This window comes from Schistocerca serialis, chromosome 2 (assembly GCF_023864345.2).
Source record: "Schistocerca serialis cubense isolate TAMUIC-IGC-003099 chromosome 2, iqSchSeri2.2, whole genome shotgun sequence".
NCBI lineage: Eukaryota > Metazoa > Arthropoda > Insecta > Orthoptera > Acrididae > Schistocerca > Schistocerca serialis.
The window spans coordinates 744,976,680-744,997,911 of record NC_064639.1 but is presented as its reverse complement, the minus strand read 5'-3'; the positions used below and the strand labels follow the sequence as shown (position 1 = coordinate 744,997,911).

At 45.7% G+C, this 21,232-nt stretch overlaps 1 protein-coding gene and 1 pseudogene across 1 annotated transcript in view; both read right to left on the bottom strand.

Annotated features, from left to right (window-relative positions):
* The window catches only part of LOC126456380 (uncharacterized), a 236,133-nt gene extending 223,561 nt beyond the window's left edge, over positions 1-12,572 (bottom strand). The window contains exon 1 of the mRNA XM_050092134.1: positions 12,443-12,572. Within this exon, the coding sequence (XP_049948091.1) occupies positions 12,443-12,572 (130 nt within the window). The remainder of the gene's footprint in view (positions 1-12,442) is intronic.
* Positions 12,573-20,578: 8,006 nt separating this feature from the next.
* Positions 20,579-20,696, bottom strand: LOC126459558 (5S ribosomal RNA; annotated as a pseudogene).
* Between the last annotated feature and the right edge of the window lie 536 nt (positions 20,697-21,232).

Genomic DNA, 21,232 nt, shown 5'->3' with positions numbered 1-21,232 from the left:
ATGTTGCGATCGTGTTTTTCTTGGAGGGGGCTTGCACCCCTTGTTGTTTTGCGCCACACTATCACAGCACAGGCTGTGCACCTTCTTGCTTCCCACTGCTGAGAAGCAATTCAGAGATGGCGATTGCATCGTTCAACACGATCGAGCACCTGTTCATAATGCACGGCCTGTGACGGAGGGGTTACACCACAATAACATCCCTGTAATTGACTGGTCTGCACAGAGTCCTGACCTGAATCCTATAGAACACCTTTGGGATGTTTTGGAACCCCGACTTCGTGCCAGGCCTCACGAATCTACATAGATACCTCTCCTCAGTGCAGCACTCCGTGAAGAATGGGCTGCCATTCCCGATTAAACCTTCCAGCACCTGACTGAACGTATGCTTGCGAGAGTGGAAGCTGTAATCAAGGGTAAGGGTGGGCCAACACCTTACTGAACTGCAGAATTACCGATGGAGGACATCACGAACTTGTAAGTCATTTTCAGCCAGGTGTCCGGATACTTCTGATCACATAGTGTATAGATCTCGGTCTGCTGGACTCTGAAGGTGACGAAATCCCACTTGCACTAGCACCCCTAGATTACGGCATTACAACTCAGTAATACATTAGATGACATTCATATGTGGTTTGCGAAGATTGTTAATACGACACCACCCACCACTAAATTGATTCATTCATAACGACCCTAGTCAGGATTTACCAACCTCATTACCTAGCCTACTCTCTCAAACCATGTACACGAACTGACTGTAGGATGCGGAAATTTCCACACCAAGTATTGGCTTTCATCGATGTTGTGTACGTTCGTTGTCTCTTGGTGGACATTGTACACCGTAACCATGACACTGAGATATCGAGCGTACTACACTGCTGGCCACCGTAAATGCAACACCAAGAAAGACAAGAGGTAGCACAACAAAATTTATTTTGTAGATAACATGTTGACCAAGTATCAAATGATTACGTTTACAGACGTCTGTGACATGTGGTTCCTGCCAGAATCAGTAGCCAGAGTAGCCGCCATTGTTGGAGATCACCGCTGCCACACGTCTCGGCATTGATTCAAAGAGACGTTGGATGTGTTCCTGGGGTACAGCAGCCCAAGCAGCTTCCACACGTTGCCAAAGATCATCTGGTGTGGCAGCTGGGGATGTAATCTGGGTCACTCGTTGAGCAACCATGGACCACATGTTTTCTATCGGCGAAAGATCCGGAGAGCGAGCCGGCCAGGGAAGCACTTCGATCTGGTTATTGACGAAGAACCTTTGGACAATGCGTGCCACGTGTGGTCGCGCATTATCCTGTTGAAATATGGCTGTGGCAGAGCCCTGAAGGTAAGGAAGGACAACTGGCTCCAGCACCTCGGATATGTAGCGCCGGCTATTTAAAGTACCGGAAATGCGTACTAGAGGCGTGCGAGAGTAATATCCAATACCGCCTCATACCGTAATACCCCGGTGCAAGACCAGTGTGGCGGTGCATAATGCAGCTGTCCAGCATCCTCTCTCCACGGTGTCTCCACACTCGAATCCGACCATCGTGGTGCTGCAGACAGAAGCGTGCCTCGTCAGTAAAGACAACGTCATTCCATTCTGCCGTCCACATCCGTCTGTCATCACACCATTGGCGACGGAGACGTCTGTGGTTCTGCGTCAATGGTAGACGAAGCAATGGACGTCTTGCGGACAGACCACTCTGCTGTAAACGGCGTTGAATGGTACGCGCAGACACTGGATGATGCGTTACAGACGCAATGTGCTGTGCTATGGTTCGGGATGTCACTGAGCGATCCGTCACTGGCATGCGCACAATTTGCCTATCAGCACGTGCAGTGGTGCACCGAGGTGAATGCGATCGACCACGTCGGTCCGTCGTACCCTCCTGCATCCAACGGCCACATATCCGCATTACAGTTGTTTGGTTTCGTCCAACACGACTAGCGATTTCTCTGTATGATAATCCACAATCTCGGTAAGCCACTATCCTTCCTCTGTCGAACTCGGATACTTGATCAAACGATGTTCGCTGTTGTCTACGAGGCATAAATGATCGTCTTGTGAAACAACCACAAGGTAAACACACGTGCCGAACGTACACTCGTCGAAATCGCCAAGCCTTAAATGGCGCTATGAGGTGGCGCCACAGGCGCGCGTGATGTGCGTCTGCGCTGAAATTCTAATGAGTTGCATATCTCATCGCTGCAAACCCATGGTGTAAATTTCACTTGATTCGGATGCTTCCTTCAGGGTGTTGCATTTACGGTGGCCAGCAGTGTACTTTATTTTTAAAAATATTTTTGATCCGATATGACTGAGAAGGTAAGAGGGTTGTGACCAATGCTCTTGGAGCATATGACGTGTGGAAAAATTAATGTAATCCATCACTGTGGCAAAAAACATAGTTTGGTGCAGAAGTTCGTGCATACATTTTTTGACCTGTTGTCAAGCAGGTTGCTGTGAGTGTGTTTCCCAAACGTTATTTTTTATTCGAAGTTCCAATATTGTTCTCGCAATGACATGTTGAATGTTACGAACTTGAATGTTATGAGGAGCTTTAGCAAGCGTTAGAAAAAACAGCATTAAATGTATAACCTATTAACATATGTGACAGCGGAGACAACTCGAAACATTTGTGCCGTATGTGGGATGAGTGACACCGAAGAAACCACATCCGTAAATAATTTTCGCGTTTCAAATAGGATCGTTTTGACATGAATTATTTGCCACATTCAAGAAGACCAATAAGCTTCCAATAGAGCGTTTTTATGGTTTGCCACCATGTTCCGCATCCGTATATCCAACAGTTGGCAAACGTGATGTACTGCAAGCATTTTAACTTTGTGTGTCATTTTAATGTAGTGGGGAATGTTGGGGAAAACATAACCGAAATATTATTAGGGTTAAAAGCCCTGTCGACGGCAAGGCCATTAGAGACAAAGTAGTACTCGATTTGGGAAAGATAATACGGAAATTGGCTGTGGCCTTCAAAAGAAAAATCGCAACATTTGCTTTAGCCGGTTTAAGGAAATCACGGAAAAAAAATCAGAATCGCCAGAAGGGGATTTGAAACACAATATATTAATTTATATTAATTCTTATATTAATAATAAGATACTGCGTGAAGAGTTTGACAGAGCACTGAAAGACCTGAGTCGAAACAAGGTCCCGGGAGTAGACAACATTCCATTAGAACTACTGATGGCCTTGGGAGAGCCAGTCATGACAGAACTCTACCATCTGGTGAGCAAGATGTATGAGACAGGCGAAATACCCACAGACTTCAAGAAGAATATAATAATTCCAATCCCAAAGAAAGCAGCTGTTGACAGATGTGAAAATTACCGAACTATCAGTTTAATAAGTCACAGCTGCAAAATACTAACGCGAATTCTTTACAGACGAATGGAAAAACTGGTAGAAGCGGACCTCGGGGAAGATCAGTTTGGATTCCGTAGAAATGTTTGTGGCACAACTTGACTAGAAGAAGGGATCGGTTGGTAGGACATGTTTTGAGGCATCAAGGGATCACAAATTTAGCATTGGAGGGCAGCGTGGAGGGTAAAAATCGTAGAGGGAGACCAAGAGATCAATACACTAAGCAGATTCAGAAGGATGTAGGTTGCAGTAGGTACTGGGAGATGAAGAAGCTTGCACAGGATAGAGTAGCATGGAGAGCTGCATCAAACCAGTCTCAGGACTGAAGACCACAACAAACAACATATTAATTTCATTGAGAGAAAATAGGGGTTGAGATCTAACGGAAAAAATTTAATATTAATCTCTCTCTTATTTTTAACTGTTCGGTAGAAAACAGTAGCTATGCTCTATATTATTTGCAACTTATCATATAACCTTACGGCAAAAGACTGTGATTAAATATAATGCCTCTGTCAAATGATCGGGTTCAAATCGTCTTAAATTAGTAAGAAACTGTGCACTTTTGGTCTGGAACCTGTCTTTTCAGTCCTGTGTCATAGATTGAAATTACAGGTCGAAACGTGGCAGTGGGAGTACACGTATAAAGGAACTCTATTATGCAATGCACATATTTATTAAACTGTATATGCAAAAAAAAAGAAAAAGAATTATTCGGTATAATAAGAATATAATAACTGGAAAGCTGCGCAGCTCACACCAATACGCGAGAAAGGCAACAGAAGTAATCCACTGAACTATGAAATCACATCACTGACTTCAGTTTACAGCAGGAGTTTGGAACATACACTATGTTGGAACAGTATGAAGTGGAGAATGAGATTTATTGATAGATAACCAGGACGGATTCAGGAAACGTCGTTCTTGTGAAACGCAAGTGGCTCTATGTTCATACGAAGTAACGAGTGCTATTGACAGGGAACCCCCGACTACCATTGTGGTCAGAATGGAAGCATGTTGCATAGCATTCTTTGCTCTCAGTGGCGATCACACACCTTGTTAAGAACCATGTCCCGCCTTTTGTAACGTCAAAGGTGCCATCTCTAACCGTGGTAACATCAGTTCAGTAACTGTCTTTGAATAAAAGTGCCATTTATATTCGTGTCATGTCGTGTTTCTATAAGTTACTTTCTATACTACACCATGGCATTTCTTTCTGTATATGGTTGATGTTTTATCGAGATGTGTTACTTGTCAGTTGGATATCGTGCGAAAACTGCTTTCATTCTAGACAATCGGCTGGTATGTTGACGGTCTGGGGAGAGGTCCCCATCTTCCAGTGTTTTGGGAAGGCACAGCAGCGACAGAAATGTTACTCCTTGTGTCATGGCATGGGGAGGCCTACAGTATGACGTCAAATCACGGAAGGCAGTGACTAAGACAGCTCTGACGGCACTAGGGAACATCACGGACATCCTGTGGCATCATGTGTTACCTCCCATAGGATATTATCGTGGTTTCATTTTTCAGCAGGACAATGCTCGACGACAAATGGCCCGTTTCACTGTGAACTCCGTGCGTAATTTTGAAGTACTAAGAGGCAGATGTTCAGTCTTTGAGTCTGACGATAACCACTGAATGTTCCACTAACAGCTCTATTTGGAGGACATTTCCATGTGCTGACAACTGTTCTTGCCGTTAAGGGGAGTTAGAGCGGAAAAAATCTTTTTTCCACAGTTTCGGATTTTTATCTCAATATAGAATTTGCAATTTTCCGAATAAAATGATGTATAAATCACTTATAAACTCATATGGGAAGTATTTTATTTCATTTTTTTAAATATAATCTACACCGGTTAAAAATGTTAAAATTTTCACGTGCGTTACTTCAGGATCTAATAAAATCAGTAACTTTTTATATAGAAGGCTGTGGATTGCTGTGTTATAAAGGTTAAATTACGTGTTTGTATTGGTAGCACTGTCAAAAACAGTAAAGTTAAAACGAAGTTTGAGAGACAAGGAACTTTTTGATGGTAAGACCGTAAGAGGCAGGCTGACAGACAAAATTATTGATGAACTACAGCAGTATTATGGGATGGCCATTAGAAATAATACTGAGGATTTGGTGAAAATGAAGCTTCTTTCACAGACTTTCAACTGATGAAAAACCAGTACACCACCTTTGCCCTCCTGGACCTGATTCATGGTGCAATTACATCAATGCCCAGTACTCTATCAGTTCATACAGCCATAAACATTCCATCCCAGCAGCAGTCATGGATATCATAAAACCTATTTACAGAGACTTGCCAAATCATGAATTACTGAGGAACTGTCTGCATGGTCAGACTCAAAATCCCAATGAGTCGTTCAATAATCTTATATGGACTCGCTTACCAGAAAATGTTTCTGTTGGAATAAAGGCACTACAGTGGGGGTCAGTGATTTTGTTATTGCTTTTAATGATGGCAACACTGGTAGGGTGATAGTGCTACAGCATATTGGAATTAATCCTGGAGCAAACTGCATCGGAGAACTTGAACAGATGGACAAGGTTCGCATTGATAAATCAGAGTTTGGAGCGCAGTTGGCCACCAAGGAGACCAGAAAGAAGAAAATAAGAAAAACATTGAAAAAGATCAAGAGGATGATATACAGTATGGTGCAGGAAATAAAAAAAATAAGCATATATTAAGTGAGTAACAGTCTTTTGAAACTTAAAAAGCCATTCCTGATAAATTTACATTTTCTGTTGCATTTTCCTCTAAATGTTAGAAACCACTTTGAGTAGAGTATTCAAATTTTCAGGGAGTAATAACAAATATATCCTGAGTCTACTGGTGATTAAACTTATTTAGAATAACGTACAAAAAAAGTATACAAAATTCTAATAGTGTAATTAAAAAATTGTATTTCCAAAAGAAGTAGCTGAAGTGCAATTATTGTAGTCTAGTAGACTCACAACATACAGTTTAATGTCCTGTAAAAGTTTCGTGTCAAAGGCTAGAGTAGTTCCTGAAATACAGGGAAGCCAAGTCACTAAATTTGTATATCGTTGTCATTTGCTGTTTAGCAGAGTTACGAATGTATATAACAGCAAATGACAACGACATATAAATGTGTCAACTTGTATAAAGAAGACATGGCTTAAAGCCAAAACATCTGCACTTGATAATGGCCTAAGGCCGAGATTGCAATAGTGGAAATAAAAAGTTTAACAGTCACTGGCTTAAACGTGAGATCATTCAAGACAATTTCTCTTATTTTACAAACAGTGAATACACATTTCGAATTCCACACTGAGGATCATTTGAAGAAGAATAACAGCGTAGGAGACTCTCTGACACCAGAAGAAAATCAGGTAGCTACTTTGAGGCAAGTTCTTTATTCATAGCAATGTACACTTGACAGCAAAAAAAGTGGATCACTGCCGAATACAACCAACATAACGTAGCTGTGTTGCAGGTCCTCTAAACACCAAAGCCCCGTGGGGTACAGTCGTTTGACTACACAAAATAGGTACCGCAAGAGACTACTAGAGACCAAAGGTCTTTATGGCAGTCAGTCTAAGCATCAACTAATATCGTCACAAAAAACATATTAGAAAACACGTTCTTAGCGATGAGACACCCCATAACACTCATAAACTAACCTTAATTACAACAAGTGACATTCCAAAAGTTCTGAGAAAACGGATTATTTTACATATATCGTACAGTAATTCTTGGTCAAAATTAAATACTTGAGACAATATATGGAGTTACAAAGCTGTACGGCGGTTGGAAAAAAATTTTTCACTCACGAAAAGGTTTTCCATCCACGTGCTGAACGTCGCTCAACGGCGAGTGGCTCTGGAAACTGGATATTGAACGAACCAGTAAAGAAACGCGATTTACGGCAACAAGCACTCTACGGAAATCTCAACATTAATAGCGAATCACCAGTAATATCAGTGTTCTCGTAACACATCAACAGCTACGTATACACAAATATGAACTTGAAACGACATGACCAACGTCGTTGTTCTGGGCCTGGATTCAAACCCAGCACCTACAACCATTGCTAACTAAGCTAAGCTTTGTTTTTGCCTTATTGAGACCCGATCACTAGGCATAAAGAGACGTTAAGTATAGACGTTTGCACCAGTATCTGTTTTCAGTTCAAATCCTGAAAATAAATGACGAAAATGTTTGTACTGAACTGGGAATCCTGTCATAACAGTTACCTTCCTGGGAACTGCGCCCAACGATGTTTAATATGGTGTCATTCACAAGGAACAAGATATGCTCATGTTTAAAATTGAAATGCCATCATGCAAAGCTTGTGACAGGGATGCGAACCCAGCACCTAATCGGATTGTTAACGAAGTACGTAAAATCAGAAGTTAAATGTATTCATCAATAGCGAGATGTTGGAACCTTAAATGACGATAGAATTGTTTTTGCCTGACGGGGATTCGAATCCAATATCTAGCACCGTCGTTTTCTAGCCAGGAATAGACGATAAATAGCCATTGTTGGTTCACCAGTAGCGAGATGTGCGCATGTTTAGCTAGACATCAGGCGACGAAAAGTTCTGTGCTGAATGGTATTCAAACCCCGCACACGTGGTCATGAAGACACTTTAAATATAAAATTCTTTTCCAATAACAGCTAGGAGTGGCATGTTTGTACTTTCAATGAGGTGATGGGAAATGCTCTGCTGGCTAGAAGTTGAATCCACAACATATCGTCGGGGATCACAACGAACACAACGTTAAATCCAAATCCGGTTTCGCCAATAGGATGGAGAGGATTGGTTGAAGTTGAATGTAAGAAAACGTTTGATCTTGTAATGTTGTGATAAACTGTTTTTCACTACTCGTTCGGAGTGCACATGCTAGGACTTGTAATCAAATAATGAATATTTTGTGCTGATCAGGATTCGAAGCCAGAAGGTGCCTTTCGAGGAGGCCTAGAAGAATTTGCAATCTTGGGGAACACAGTGAAATCGAATTCGAATCCCAGTCCAGCACCACAATTTTCAACGTCTCACTTTCAAATAAAGTAAGAGCCTTGTGAACTTGCATGGCCATTGCTTCATTAAATGAAATACGTTTTCTAGTTTACGATGGCTTGCTGGTGACAGAGCCTCTGCCTTCCAGGGTTTTTCCATCCGTCACAGCTCAAACGAACGCCTTTCTGCCCCAGTCGGCAGCGAAGGGATGTTATCTTTACTGCGGATATTGAACTACGGAGCTTACTGGCGCTCTGCACTTGGCGTTACTAGGGACGAAGGGGAGTTACTTGTGTGTGTTAAAAATCTACGACGTGAGATGTGAACCTACACGCTTTACACATCAATACAAGATTAATCCATCTTTTTTTGTTTTTTTTTTCTTATACATTTAGGAAACGTGTACAAATGAGAATTCTAGGAACTCAGTGTTACAAGTAAGTGTTACAACAACAAAGGTGGCATAAAAGAGTAATCAAAAAAATAAAATGTAAATCACTGATGGAATTCCAACTAAAAGGCTCTTCAATAAATGTAACTGGTTCCACTTGGTGCTTCGCCATCGTTATCTGATATCTCCAACAGCGCCTTTGAAGGGCATCTGCAACGGAGGCATTCTGCTTCGCTAGTGTCTCAAGGAAAACAGCATCCTTGCAGCAGCCTGTCTCTTCCGTCGCTCATGGCTGCTAAGGCAGAACGTTCAGCCGTTAGTGTAATGCGGCACAGAACATTAACCGCAGCTTGGCACCCCCCAGCTGAGTGGGGGGTTAACGAAAACGCTGCGTAAATAATTTTCGAAGAGCGTACGGTATTTCGGTGTGCGTTCGAGGGCACTGTGAGCATTTTGTAGGAACCACCAGTAATCAATCTGCTCTTTCTCTCCGTCGCTAAAGATGTAGGCGACGGTAAATCCTTTGAACCATGTAAGCGCATGATATTTTGCGGCCGGAAAGTAAGTTTCATCTGGACAGAGTAGGGTCTGAGGGTCAATCATATCAGGTGTGACCCGGAGGTAACAAGCCAATATCTTCTGTGTTAGTCGCCAAACTCCGGACGATGATGCGCAAGTAAAACGATGTTCATCGGTATCCAAGAGGTGACAATCTGGGCAATAAGGTGAGTCTGCCATTCCAATAGTGTGGCGATCTGATACCACTTCGAACGCACCGTGGATGACAGAAAATTGTGGTGTATCGTTTTCCACACTCTTGGCCAGTGAACCGTAGGTTACTTGTTTTCCACCACGTTATGGGGAACAGCCCGCAGAAGGTTGGGATAAAAATCTTTCGCCTTTGGTGGACGTGTGGCGGAGAGGTTCGAATTGACATAGCTGTAATCAAGAATGAAGGTCGACACATGGGAGAGCTGTGGTGCGACGTGCGCCACCGACACCGGCGGGACGTTAGAGACTGGCATCAGAACCTGTAGTAAACGACCCGTGAGAGAGGTATATTGACTTTTCCATCGTTTCCTCATGTTGCTCATGTAAAGGGCAGCTGCTCTCGCCCTGACGTTGACGAATCCCAGCCCTCCTTTGTGCACTGGGAGGGTAAGAGTGTCGTATCGTACTTTAAATATATGACCTGCGGAAACGTAGTAACTGAATACCGCCTGAATCCGGCGACCTATCTGCAGCGGTAGTGGGAGGACCTGTGCCACGTGGTTGAGTTTTGATGCCACGTAGAGGTTCAGGTATTCAACACGTTGTAGCTGATTCAAGTCCCGGAGCAGGTTCTGTCGCACCATTGCGCGTATGATCTGTAATAACCGTCGGTAGTTTGCTGCAGCTGTTTTGCGTACATCTTTCTTGAACGTGATTCCCAAATATCGCAGATCAGAAACTGGTGGGAGGGGAGCGAGGGCTTCCGGTCCGAGACCACGCCCAACATCCAACGCCGCCGACATGTTGATGTTCAGAAAACTGCCTGCGGCCTGTCCATAGCGCTCAGTCCAGGTTAGTACGCTTTGAACTTTGTCATTAGAACGAACCAGCAGTAGCAGGTCGTCAGCTATGTCCTATAGCGAAAGGTGACGTCCCGTAGCGTGATGCCAGATAGGTGGTGGTTAAGGACCCCTAGGAGTGGCCCGAGTGCGATTGCATAAAGGTAGGTAGAAAGGGGACAACCCTGTCGTAGAGACCTCTTAATGGGACCGTCCTTCCATTGACCTGGACGTGTGAGCTGGCTGCGGTCCAAAGACGCCGTAGGGTGTCGATGAGGCCCGGGGGGAATCCCATACAGTCCGTCACTCGTAGGAGGAAGTTGTGGTGCACTCTATCAAAGGCGCGGTTGAAATCGACGGAGACGATCGCCGCTCTCAGACGGCACGCAGAAGCGATCGCTATTAAGTCCCTGCAGTCACCGGTGTCCATGTGTATGTTGGCTTCTCCCCCCTGCGACGTCTGATCTGAAGCGAGGATCATCGGCAAAGTCTTCTTAATACGGCTCACCATAATCCTGGCGAAAATCTTGTAATCGGTGTTCAGCATTGTAAGCGGCCGATAGTCGTTAATCGATAGCCCTCCACCTGGCTTGTGTACCGGTATGAGAAGTCCTTCTACAAACGCTGGCGGCACAACACAGTCTGGAGACATAAGTTCGCGGAACATAATAACCCAGCGATGCATCATGATGTCACGGAAAGTCCGGCAGAATTCGATGGGCAATCCATCAGGTCCAGGAGACTTATAGGCCGCACCTTTGTCCGCGGCGTCTTCGACTTCTTCGAGTGAGATTACCTCTGTTAGTACATTCACGGTAGCCTCGTCGATAGTACGTGTTACCTGCTGTAACACTTCAGTAGTGGCCTCATAATCGACGGTTCTTTCCTTGTAAAGATGACGAAAATGATCCTCGACCGCCTTTACTATGGTCGTGTATCCTGAGTTGTGTGATTAAATGTTGGCGTTGTTGGCGCTTATCCGCCACAACGTGGTGCATAGTGGGTTCCTCTGCAACCGTTCGGTCGTGCCGTCGCGAGCGGACTACTGCACCTTCTAGTCGGCGCTTCATCAATAATAGTATGTGAGCCTTGATTCTGCTTTGGTCATGTTGTCTCTCCGGGGAAGGGGGGAAGGCGTCGAGTTCCCTGAGTGCCGCGTAGTAAAAATCGAGGGTCTGTCGATGCCACGCAGTCACGTCCTTGCCATATTGCATAAGTGTCCTACGGATTGCTGGTTTGGCACAGAGAAGCCACCACTCCAGGGTCGAGGTGTATCGTGGGTGGCGGCGTTCACAGTCAGTCCACGTTGCTGCAACTTGCCCACGGCAATCCAGGTCCTGGAGATGAGTTATGTTGAGCTTCCAAAAGCCATTGCTACGCCAGACTTGTTGGGGGCGTAGGTGTATAGTGCAGATATAGGCACTATGATCAGAATAGGCTTGAGGCCATAGTTCGGCGTCCACCACACCTTGTGTGAGATCTTGTGACACATATATGCGATCAAATCGGCTGGCCGAATGACTGGTAAGATGAGTGTGGCCAGAGCGGTTACCGTGGAATTTTTCCCACGTGTCGCACAAGTGAAGTTCTTGGATCATCGCACCCAGTTCCGGAAAAGGCATGTAATGTGGGATTTGGTCCTTGGGGTGAAGTACGCAATTAAAATCGCCGGCGAAGACGCTGTGGTCGTATTGTCCAAGGAAAAGGGGAGCGACATCTGTGGAGTAGAATCTGGCGCGGTCGTGACGTCTTGTGGTACCCGACGGCGCGTAAACATTAATGAATCGGGTGTTGAGCGCCGTAAATGCTATTCCTCGCGCGGAGGGAAGATACGTGACGTCGGTAACTTCAATACCATCACGCACTAATATTGCCACTCCGGTGTCTGCAGGGCTACCGGGCGTCACATGTGTGGCGTAACCATAAAAGTGCGGGAGTGCAGTCGTTTTCACTTCTTGTAGTAAAGCAAAGTCTACTCCCACGGCTCGTATTGTTTCTTTCAAAAGTTGGGTCTTGTCAGGAGAACTGTTCATGTTGATATTCATTGTCGCCAGGCGGTAAGCCTGGCAACGCGTTGTTTGGGCGAGGTTATCCATGTTGATGTTGGATAGAGGCGAGCATGTCAACCCCCGCCGAACGCGGTGCTCCTTGTGCTGCTTATGCTGCATAATCCGGCGGCGGCTGGCCGCGGATCGGGATCTTGTGTCTCGACGTCCTCGGCCCACGAAGCGGGCGCGGATGTCTGTTCACGTTCCATATCCTCGGAATGTTTGATAGTAAGGGGCCGGGCGACTTCGCTGCCTGCACTGGTACCTTCCCGCTGCTCACTGTTTCTGTTAATGGGCTGATGGTCGAAAGCTGCATGTTTTTCTGTCTGTTCTGCAAGGTTGGAGTCAGTGGAAACAGCCTCAGCTACGCGGCTGGCGTCTTGAGTGGTCAGTTGCTCTTTCCCGGCCGAATGCGTACCGCTGTGTTCCGACACGGTCCGACGACGGCGCTTTCGGCGTTTCGATGATCGCTGTTTCCGTCACTGACTCACGCTCCGCCGGAACAAACGCTTCGGTCGGTACAATAAGGGAATCAATTGCCATCTTGCTGGCGTCAATGTCTGTCGCGTTCGGTAGCTCCAGAGTCGTAGTACTATTTTCCATCACTGGCCAGGTCAGCGGATCATCCAGGTTTTTGTCCGTGGAAAGTGATTCCCGTACCGCTGAAGCGGCCGGCTGCGTCTGTTGTGTGGAGAACGTCGTGAGCGCCGCCGCGTAAGTCACAGGTAGAATAGTCTTCGTCGCTGGTGGTGCAACGTCCTTCGGTGGGAGTTGTGTGATCCGACCCTGGAGGCACTCGGAACGAAGGTCACCTTCCTTGCCGCATCCGGAACACGTCTTCGGCTGGCCGTCATAAATAACTATGGCCCGCCATCCTCCTATCTGTAGATAGGATGGCACGTGTCGTTGGAGATCAATGCGCACTTGGCGTACTCCATTGAGTACTGGATACGTCTTAAACTGGGTCCATTTTTCAGCCACGTGTTCGTGTACCGTGCCGTAGGGGCGGAGCGCCGCTACAACTTCTGCCGCCGGGAGTTCAAATGGAAGTTCGAATATGCGTATAGTCCGCAGTCCCATTGCGGCATGGCCGACCTCGACGTTGCCAACATTGCCATCTGCGTGGCAGAAGCGGAATTCTTGTTTCATCTCACGAAGCACATTGTCGCATGTAGTTTCGTTTATGAGTTTTACATAGACCGTGCTACTGACGATCGAAAAGTGTATGCCGACAATGTCGGCAGCCGGGATCTTGGCTTCCTCTTTTAAAAAGCGTTCGACTTCGAGCGCCTTTGGTCGGGTAAGATCGTTCCGAAATGTGAATTTCGAAGTTGATCTTCTGTATTGGTTTGTCATGGTCTTGTAGCGCTACGGCGTCACGTTAGTGTCGGCCGAAGAAAGTAAACAAGGCGCGCGGGCCCTCTCTGACGGCGGAGAGCACACACTGCACGTCTGCTTTGCTCGGCTGCGAGAGCCGCACCGTCCATCAGACCACAGACCCCCTGCCACGCACATAAATATGAATTGCAGGGTATTCATTTAGATGTAGATGCAGATGTCAAGGGACGGGTAACAGGAAGGAGGGCGGGATCTGGGAATGGATAGAAGTGCAGAAGTGCAAAATATAAGCGTGAAATGCTTGCAAAGTATTGCTTACTTAGATGGGTGCCACAGTTCGTTTCATCTTAGAACCGAGAGATACGGAAGGACTGTTTTCAGAACGAAGACTGGGTTATAGGGAAGGGGAAATCAAAGAATACGGTTTCATAGGTGTTGAGAGGAATGATAGAGAGTAAAGACAGCAGCAATTAAAAGAGAAAATGTAGCGTCAACGGAATCCGCTAGATTTGTTTATAAAGTTTTGGGGGAATGGAATAGAAGGACACTTGCGGCGATAGTGTCAGAGAGAGAGTGTGTGAGAGAGAATAGAGGAGATTTAACAACGAGTAAACATAATATGAAATCGTTTGCGTATTGTGTGGAGGACGGAGGGTGTATTCATGGATGGAGGGGAAGAGAGAGATGTATTTGAAATAACAAAAACTGCTGTGACAGAGTCCATCTACGCTGATTAGTTTGTAAGTATCTAGACAGGGTATAAATGAAATCAGAATAGAATATTTAACAAATTGTATATTCAAAGGAAACCCACTTGAATTAAAAAGGCAGCTCAAAGGAAAACTAACCCATATTGTATTTTTTCTGTTGCCACGCGATCTTCCACTAGGTCCCTATGAGGAAAAATGACGAAAAAGATGACATAACAAAACATTTTAAGGATTCTAATATTTTATCCAGAATCCTTCATTATTTTGTACTTCTATCATGCGTCTTGGCATAGAATGCAAAGCCGTCGGACGTAACACCCTGAAGAAGCAACTTCCTCCCAGGCTTCCAGGACGCAGTCCCAAAGAGCGTCCGTTGGTTTCGTGGCCAGTTTCTGTTAATGTTCTGGCGACCTCAGCCCACATGTTTTCCATGGGGTTCATATCAGCCACCCGTGGCGGCCAGTCCATGACGTTGACGCCAATCGTGCAGAGCCACTGCTGAAGAAATGCAGACTTGTGAATGGGAGAATGGTCCTCTTGCACTAATGGAAGCATCACATTTTCCAATATGTGGGCGTACTGCACGCTGTCCGCCGCGCGGGATTAGCCGAGCGGTCTAAGGCGCTGCAGTCGTGGACTGTGAGGCTGGTCCTAGCGGAGGTTCGAGTCCTCCCTCGGGCATGGGTGTGTGTGTGTTTGTCCTTAGGATGATTTAGGTTAAGTAGTGTGTCAGCTTAGGGACTGATGACCTTAGCAGTTAGGTCCCATAACATTTCACACACATCTGATTTTTTAGCACGCTGTCCAGAGTTCCTTCTATCCTGTGAAGAATTCCCTCTCGCAGAAATCCAACCCCAGCAGGTAACAGAAATCCGGCCACTTCTTCTCGTCGTGGTTACATATTCGCGTCGATGGCGAGTCGTTTGCGGCCTGTAAACGATTCGCGGACCGTCGTTACTGGTGGAAAACACTTTCTCATCAGTGAAAATAACGTCGTCCCACGACGCCCTCAGATGGAGCTCCGCAAATGCTAGCCGGTATAAAATATTGTCTTCGCTGAGCGGCGGATCGTCGTGCATGCACTCCAGCGTCCCTCAGCCTTCGGCGAATAGTGTCACTAGAGCCGGGGTAGTTGGTCTCCCGCCGCAACTGCTTCGCGTTCAGAAAGGGATTTTCTCTGCTCCTAGACACTAGGTCCTTGTCCCCCTGTTGTGAAAAAAATGGTTCAAGTGGCTCTGACCACTATGGGACTCAATTTCTGAGGTCATTAGTCCCCTAGAACTTAGAACTAGTTAAACCTAATTAACCTATGGACATCACACACATCCATGCCCGAGGCAGGATTCGAACCTGCGACCGTAGCGGTCTCGCGGTTCCAGACTGCAGCGCCTAGAACCGCACGGCCACTTCGGCCGGCTCCTGCTGTGAGCTCACACTCTTCCTGTCTGAGCCAGGAGCCCTGCTGGTGGTGCCTCTTTCAAGGCAGATCCTCCACCATCTCGTTGCAGTGGTATGTGGTACGCCATACCGTCTGCCAGCTTCTCTGATGGAACATCCTCCTTCTTCAATTAGAGCGACGACTCTATCTCGAATAGGCCTCTCCCAGTGAGCCATTACGGCAGACAGACTGATGTGCATTTCTGCTTGCCGCTCTTATACTGATGCCCGGAGAGGAGGTAAACATATTTACGTCAAACGGAGCAGCAGAGGCAGAGGCATGCGGCGCAGCCGTGCTAGCTCGTCCCGGGCTGTTGGCCCACCAACGCCACCGCCAGCTCGCTCACTTGCGTCTCGCCTCGGCCAGCTTGGCTGGCCCGTAGCTCGCGAGCCGCGGCTAGTACAGACCGGCCGCAAGGTCACGATCACCCCTAGAAGGATCAAAAGTTACACCTAACTTACCCAAGTCTGTAGTATAAACTAACGCAGCTACAGCTATTATGCTATAACATGTGCAGGCACACCTACAGTTGACTATTCATTCAAATATTTGACGAACAATACATTCAAAAATACATTAATTTAAACATAGCTACCACAAAATATTTCACCTAGCTAGCAATAGCATGACGCAGGAAACTATTCTTTCTTGTAAGCGCTCTACATTATATGTAGCCTTAAGAAAAAGTGTATTCAACCTCGACAACTAAGCGGAATGTTAAAGTTAACAGGTTTGGCGGCAGCTTCTCCAAATAATAGTATATACGTAGTATATAATACACATTTTGTGCACTTATAGCATGTACTCAGTGTCTCTGAAAGAATACGTGCTGCACGACGGAAATTACTTTCTGCTGAGGCACTATTTACATCGCAATGATACACGACTACTAGAGAACATTGCTCTTTACGGCAGTCAATCCACTTTTAAATTAACACCATGATAGCCCGCCGCGGTGGACGAGCGGTTCTAGGCGCTTCAGTCCGGAACCGCGCGACTGCTACGGTCACAGGTTCGAATCCTGCCTCGGCCATGAATGTGTGTGATGTCCTTAGATTAGTTAGGTTTAAGTAGTTCTAAGTTCTAGGGGACTGATGACCTCCTATGTTAAGTCCCATAGTGCTCAGAGCCATTTGAACCATTTTAACACCATGATATCGCAGATATTAGACAACACGTTACTAGGGATGAGAAAGGCCTTAAGATTTGCAACTAAACATGCTACTCCTAGATACTACTGACTAAGAATTTGATTATTAACGTGTCTTCATAACCATGTGTGCGGCGTACGACTCTCAGTCAGCATAGACGTTTTCGTCGCCTTATTTCTAGTTAAACGTGCGCACGTCTCGCTGATGGTGGATCAACATTGGCCATTTCTCGTCTGTTCCTGGTTATACAACGACGGCGGTAGGAGCCGGGTTCGAATCTCGGTCAGGCAACACAACTTCAGTCGTCATTTAAGGTTCCAACCTCACTACTTGTGACAAACTGTGATATCTGCATTCTGATTTTACGTACTTATTCAAAAATCCGATTAGGTGCTATGTTCGCATCCTTGTCACCAGCATTACATGATGGCATTTCAATTTTAAACATGTGCATCTTTTGTTGCTTGACAATGCAACAATATACAACGTCTTTCGAGGTTAATTACAAAGAAGGTAATTGTCATGTTAGGGTTCCTGGTTTCGTACAAACATTATCGTCATTTACGTTCAAGTTGAGAATTGATAACTGATACTGGTGCAAACGTCAATATTTGACGTATCTTTCTGCCTAGTGATCGAGTCTCGATAAGACACGAAGCTTTGCTTCGTTAACAATGGCTTTACGATCTGGGTTTGCATCCGGATCCAGAACGAAGACGTTAGTCATGTCATTTAAAGTACAACTTTGTGTACAAGTAACTGTTGATGAGTAATGTTAACAATGATATTACTTGTGATTCGCTGTTAATGTTGGGATTTCTGTAGAGTGCTTGCCGCCGTTAATCACGTTTTCTTTCAACTGCATTACATAATGTTGATGCGAAACCACTCCCAGTTGAACGTTGAACAATGTTCAGCATGTGTTGGGTAAACCTGTTAGACAGCAAAGAACGTGTTTCCAGTTGCCATACAACTTTATAAATCCATATACTGTCTCAAATATTTAATTGTGCCTAAGGATTACTGAACGATTTATGGGACAAAATAGGTTGTCCCACAAAGTTTGAAATTTCACTTATTGAAATTAAGTTTAGTTTACAAACGTTAAGGACTGTCTGTACTATCGTGGTGTTACTTTACATCTGGACGGAGTGTCGTAAAGACTGGTGTTCCCTAGTAGTCTCTCGCGGTACCCATTGTGTATCTTACAACGACTGTACTGTGGAGGGTTGCGACGATGTGCAACACAGATATGTTGTCTTGGTTGCATACATTCAGGTGCAGCCTACACATTGGAATTTAGGCGTGACCCACTTTTTTTGCTGTCGAGTGTACGTATGAAAAAATGTCAAACATGGAGTTCACTGACAAAAAACACAAAAGTGTTCGAAAGTAATATAAAAAAGTATTTTTTAAAACGACATATTTACTGAGGATTTAATTCATAGCCAGTGGTATCGTTGTCGTTGTAGCGATCTATCCAGAATGCATGATAGTTTCAGGTGACGAACTGTAGTGCCGCCTCTAAATTTTGGGTGCTAACTTGGAAATAGCACGCTGATACGAAAACCATGAGACAATCGACGGCTGCTGGGCAATGGTATGCCAATTTCATTAACAGGCTTATTACAACAGGACAGGCCGAGAGGCACCTTGTACTCCTGGTGACGTAGTAGAAGTGCAGCGCAGCTGAGGGACGGGCCAGGTGGTTTCCACGTCGGTGAACCACAGGGGTATTGATTCGTATATGGCTGGAAGCCATCCAAAGGCATAACACACGTGTTATTAACTATCACAAATAATCGTTTATTTTAGCAGAGATATACGCAGTCTGGTACCACCCACCACGTTGCAACGGCCACGCGAATCGCCACTAGCTTGTGAGGGATTCGTGTACAGGGCGGTGCAGACCTACGTGCTCCGCCACTTGGACGAGTGTTCCAGTGCCCACCATCGTCGCCGCAGGGGTGAGCTCTTATTCCGGGTCCTGACGTCTCCAAGAGAAATCTGATAGACGGACACGCCGCTGGCACTTGCTGCATGCCACCACACTGTCCAGTGTTACTGAGCGGACAAAACAACAATAAGCAATATGGGCGCCCACGTCACAGCAAGTCATGCTGCCGACAACCGGCTTCTGCAGCGGTCGGTAGGCCCTCCACGTCGCATGCTTGAATGTTGCATCACCAAGTTGAACACAACTGTTGTATCTTCCAGATGCGTTTTCCGTCCACCAATGGCCAGCGCTATAAGTCCCACTGTAGCTCCTCCACCTCTAGACCGTAGCAACCTCATACCCCAGCTATTACTGCAATTATATTGTTGAAATATGACCTGCTGCTCTTGTTCTCTTATGAGGACGTTGTCCGCCCCTTGTAGCTGAGTGGTCAGCGCGACGGAATGTGTTACCTAACGGCCCGGGTTCGATTCCTGGCATGGTCGGAGATTTTCTCCGCTCAGGGACTGGGTGTTGTGTTGTCCTCATCATCATTCTTTCATCCCCATCGACACGCAAGTCGCCGAAGTGGCGTCAACTCGAAAGACTTGCACCAGGCGAACGGTTTACCTGACGGGAGGCCCTAGCCACACGGCATTTCCGTCTTTCCGTGAGAACGTTCATTGTCCGGCGCGTACACTCATCTTCTTATGTGGAGGAACCTCACGCAGCTATTCAACATACTCATCAAAAATTTATTATCACTGTCTTCACTCCGTGCGGCCCGTTTTTTGAGGAAAGCTAACTTCTTATTTTCAGTTTCAAGTAGTTTCGCGTCATAATTTACTTTCTAAACCTTACATCTGCATAGGATCTTGTTTTTCGTCTTACGTTGAAGGCGTTGCCTGACTTTCTTGCTTTGATCCATGTAAAAGAATATAATCTAAACGATAGGTTAACTTCTCTTCACTACGAAGATTAGCCTCGGTATTCCTTGTATCCTAACCTCAGAAACATATCTCTGCGTTACATTGTTAATGCTGCGTTATCTGCTGTTTGGGTTGACGGTGTCTGTCAGCAAGAACATCCGAGTGAAAAGACGACAAAAAATGGTTCAAATGGCTCTGAGCACTATGGGACTTAACATCTGAGGTCATCTGCCCCCTAGAACTTAGAACTACTTAAACCTAACTAACCTAAGGACATCACACACATCCATGCCCAGGGCAGGATTCGAACCTGCCACCGTAGCAGTCGCGCGGTTCCGGACTGCAGTGACTAGAACCACTCGGCGACCGCGGCTGGCGAAAAGATGGCACTGATTAGATACATTCGCACCTTTGTCACGTGTATTATCGCTAATTTTTTCCCCCTCTTTTCCGAAAACAGTCCCTCAAACTTCGCCATCTTTTCTTGATTTAAAACTAAACTAAACTCGTCTCGAACAGGCCATGAATGCCCAACGGTACCGACAGGCCGCCGTGTCATCCTCAGCCCATAAGCGTCACTGGATGCGGATATGGAGGGGCATGTGGTCAGCACACCGCTCTCCGGGCCGTATGTCAGTTTCCGAGACCGGAGCCGCTACTTCTCAATCAAGTAGCTCCTCAGTTTGCCTCACAAGGGCTGAGTTCACCCCGCTTGCCAACAGCGCCCGGCACACCAGATGGTCACCCATCCAAGCGCTAGCCCAGACCGACAGCGCTTAACTTTGGTGATCTGACGGGAACCGGTGTTACCACTGCGGCAAGGCCGTTGGCTTTCTTGATTTAGCTTCTGCAATAAAAAGATAACACCGTTGTGACGTCTGTTACTTATGTTAATAACACAATTTATGATTATTAAAGTCAAGTGCCCCGAGTGTTCCGCAGGTGTGTACTACAACTACCAGAAATTTTTTTCTCAGTCGATTTGCAAGCTCCCACGACTCCAAGTTCTTCTTTGCTACGCCAAATAGAATGACAAAGTAGTGTTCAAGAAATCAAAATTATGCAAACTGCTTGAACAAGGCGCTCTTCAATTTAGCAGTTAGGGACAGTTTCCCTGAAATGTAGAAAGATTATGAAGAAAGTTTTCCAAATGCATTGCTAGGTGATGCACGGTGCCGCTTGAAGACCTATCAAATTGGACCATGTCTCATCAAAAATTGACACGTCAGTGTGAGCTAGTCAACAAACAATTGTCGCTTTTGGTATAAGAACAAATACGGGGCAATTGTTACTTAAAAAAACTCAAGTTGGCCCTGACGAAACCGAAAACTTTGTAAAATATTATACTTTGCTGCATAGCATAGCCA